A 1,988-nucleotide genomic window follows, 5' to 3' on the forward strand; every position below is an offset into this window, starting at 1 on the left:
CCAGATGCAAAGGAAGACCAGATAATGTTTCCCATCTCCTGACTGGGTCTTCCAAGCACATGAAATGGGATGGAACATGCAGAGGTCCAGTCGTCAGGACTATGAAGGCTGCAGCTCTGATCAACATGGACTGAGAACTTAGGATCAGATGGAATCAACTGCAGAAGGAAAGACCAAGGGGGAAAGCAACCCTTCTGAAAAGCATTTCCTGTGCTGCTCAGTGTCAACAACAAAAGAGTTCATGCAGTCAGATAACACAGTGTTGTCCACCATGATGAGGATTTTCCATCTGTTTCTGTTTGAGCTGAAGCACCACTGGAGGGTACAAGGATAAAGTGTTACATATCTGAGGAACAGAGTGAGAAGTGAAGGAAAGGAAAAATTTCCTTTCAGAGCTCACAGGACATAAACTTTTGTTTTCTCACAGAAGCTTCAGAATTGCACAGAGTTTCCCAAACACTATTTAATGAGCAGCTTTCTCTCTATCCGTCTGAGCACTCACCTGTGATCACACCTTTGTTCCATTTCCATCCATTGGATTTTCTTGCTATTTGCACTTGGCTCTCCACAGTCCAGGGCTCTTCCCCTTGCTCCAACGTGGAGATAATACTCAGGTCAAAATGAGAAATTCCTGCTTATATAAACAAAGGAATATAAGGTAACACGGCTTTTCCAGAATCCCAGCCCTATGTTTAGGTAAGGAGAAAGGATATTCCAGACGGATATATAAATATATATCATAAATTCATCCTCTGAATGCCTCCTTTTGAATGCTTAGGGAATACTGTAACATGGAGACATTTAGTTGTTTTTGAAGAACCAATGAATCAAAGCACGGAGTAAAAAACAGGAAATTGGATACTTTAAACAGCTGCCACAAGGTTTTACGCATATATAAGCTCTGGAACCATCCAATGATGTATCATGAAAGGGGAGAACATCTGAAGAAAGGGGGCAGTTAAAGTCCAGATACTCTATTATAAAGCTTTTCATTTCTTAATCAATAGGGCTTCGATCTCAGTGAAGCAACGCAGGGGCTAACCACAGATTCACAAGAAAAAATGCAAAGATATACAAGAGGACATCCTGACTTCTAAAAGAAAGTTATCCTCACCCAGGGAGACCAGGTTCCTGTAGTTCTCCAACATCACGTCCCTGTATAAAGCCCTCCGAGCAGGGTCCAAGCATTTCCACTCCTCCAGAGAGAATTCTATGGCCACATCCCTGAATGTCAACCGTCCCTAAAATGAAAAACACATTTCATCAAGCGGCTAATGAGAATGTTCTCATCTTCACACAATATGAGGAGAGAACTCTAAGAATAGATTTGATTGAAGTAAATGAGCTGACTGATCCATGTTGTGATAATGTGAAATATTAATATATGTGGCCATCTACTCCCTCCTGACATACAACTCACCTGAAATCTCTGGAGGGACAGTATCTTTTTGTATGTTAATGAGATAAATGGTGGCCAGAGATCCCTACATAGCTTCAGGCTGGGGGCTGGTCACTGGAAATACCCAGGCTGGATTACAGGGTCAGAACTTTTAGCTGCAGCCCCCAACCTCCCATGAGAGGAGATGGGCTGAAGGTTCCCTTGATCACCAATGTCCAGTGATATACACAATCATGCTTATGTAGTGATGTCTCCACAAAAACCCAAAGAACAGGGTTCAGAGGACCTTCCAGATAGATAAACAGGTAAAAGTTCCCAGAGGGTGATGCTTGCAAAGATGGCATGGAAGCTCTAAGCCTCTTCCTTCCATACCTTGCCCAATACATCCTCCCTTCCCCCTCGCTGTTCATCTGTACACTTTGGAATATCTTTTATAATTTCTTTTCAGACTTCAGTGAAACCTCTGATATTAATTTAAGGATATAGAGTTCTCATCTAATACTCATAAATTGTGATAACAACTTAGATAAGGATGTTGACTACAGAAAGAATATTATTTGTAAAGAGCAATAAATAAGAAACTCTTGGC

At 41.5% G+C, this 1,988-nt stretch overlaps 1 protein-coding gene across 1 annotated transcript in view; it reads right to left on the reverse strand.

The window, feature by feature from the left end:
• LOC105809512 (zinc finger protein 665-like) overlaps positions 1-1,988 on the reverse strand; it is a 26,092-nt gene that overhangs the window by 15,844 nt on the left and 8,260 nt on the right. Inside the window, exons 2-3 of the mRNA XM_012643333.1 lie at positions 1,115-1,241; positions 503-631 (exon numbers count right to left, since the gene is read on the reverse strand). Coding sequence (XP_012498787.1) covers positions 503-631; positions 1,115-1,241 — 256 coding nt within the window. The remainder of the gene's footprint in view (positions 1-502; positions 632-1,114; positions 1,242-1,988) is intronic.

Source organism: Propithecus coquereli, unplaced genomic scaffold, assembly GCF_000956105.1.
Source record: "Propithecus coquereli isolate 6110/MARCELLA unplaced genomic scaffold, Pcoq_1.0 Scaffold196, whole genome shotgun sequence".
NCBI lineage: Eukaryota > Metazoa > Chordata > Mammalia > Primates > Indriidae > Propithecus > Propithecus coquereli.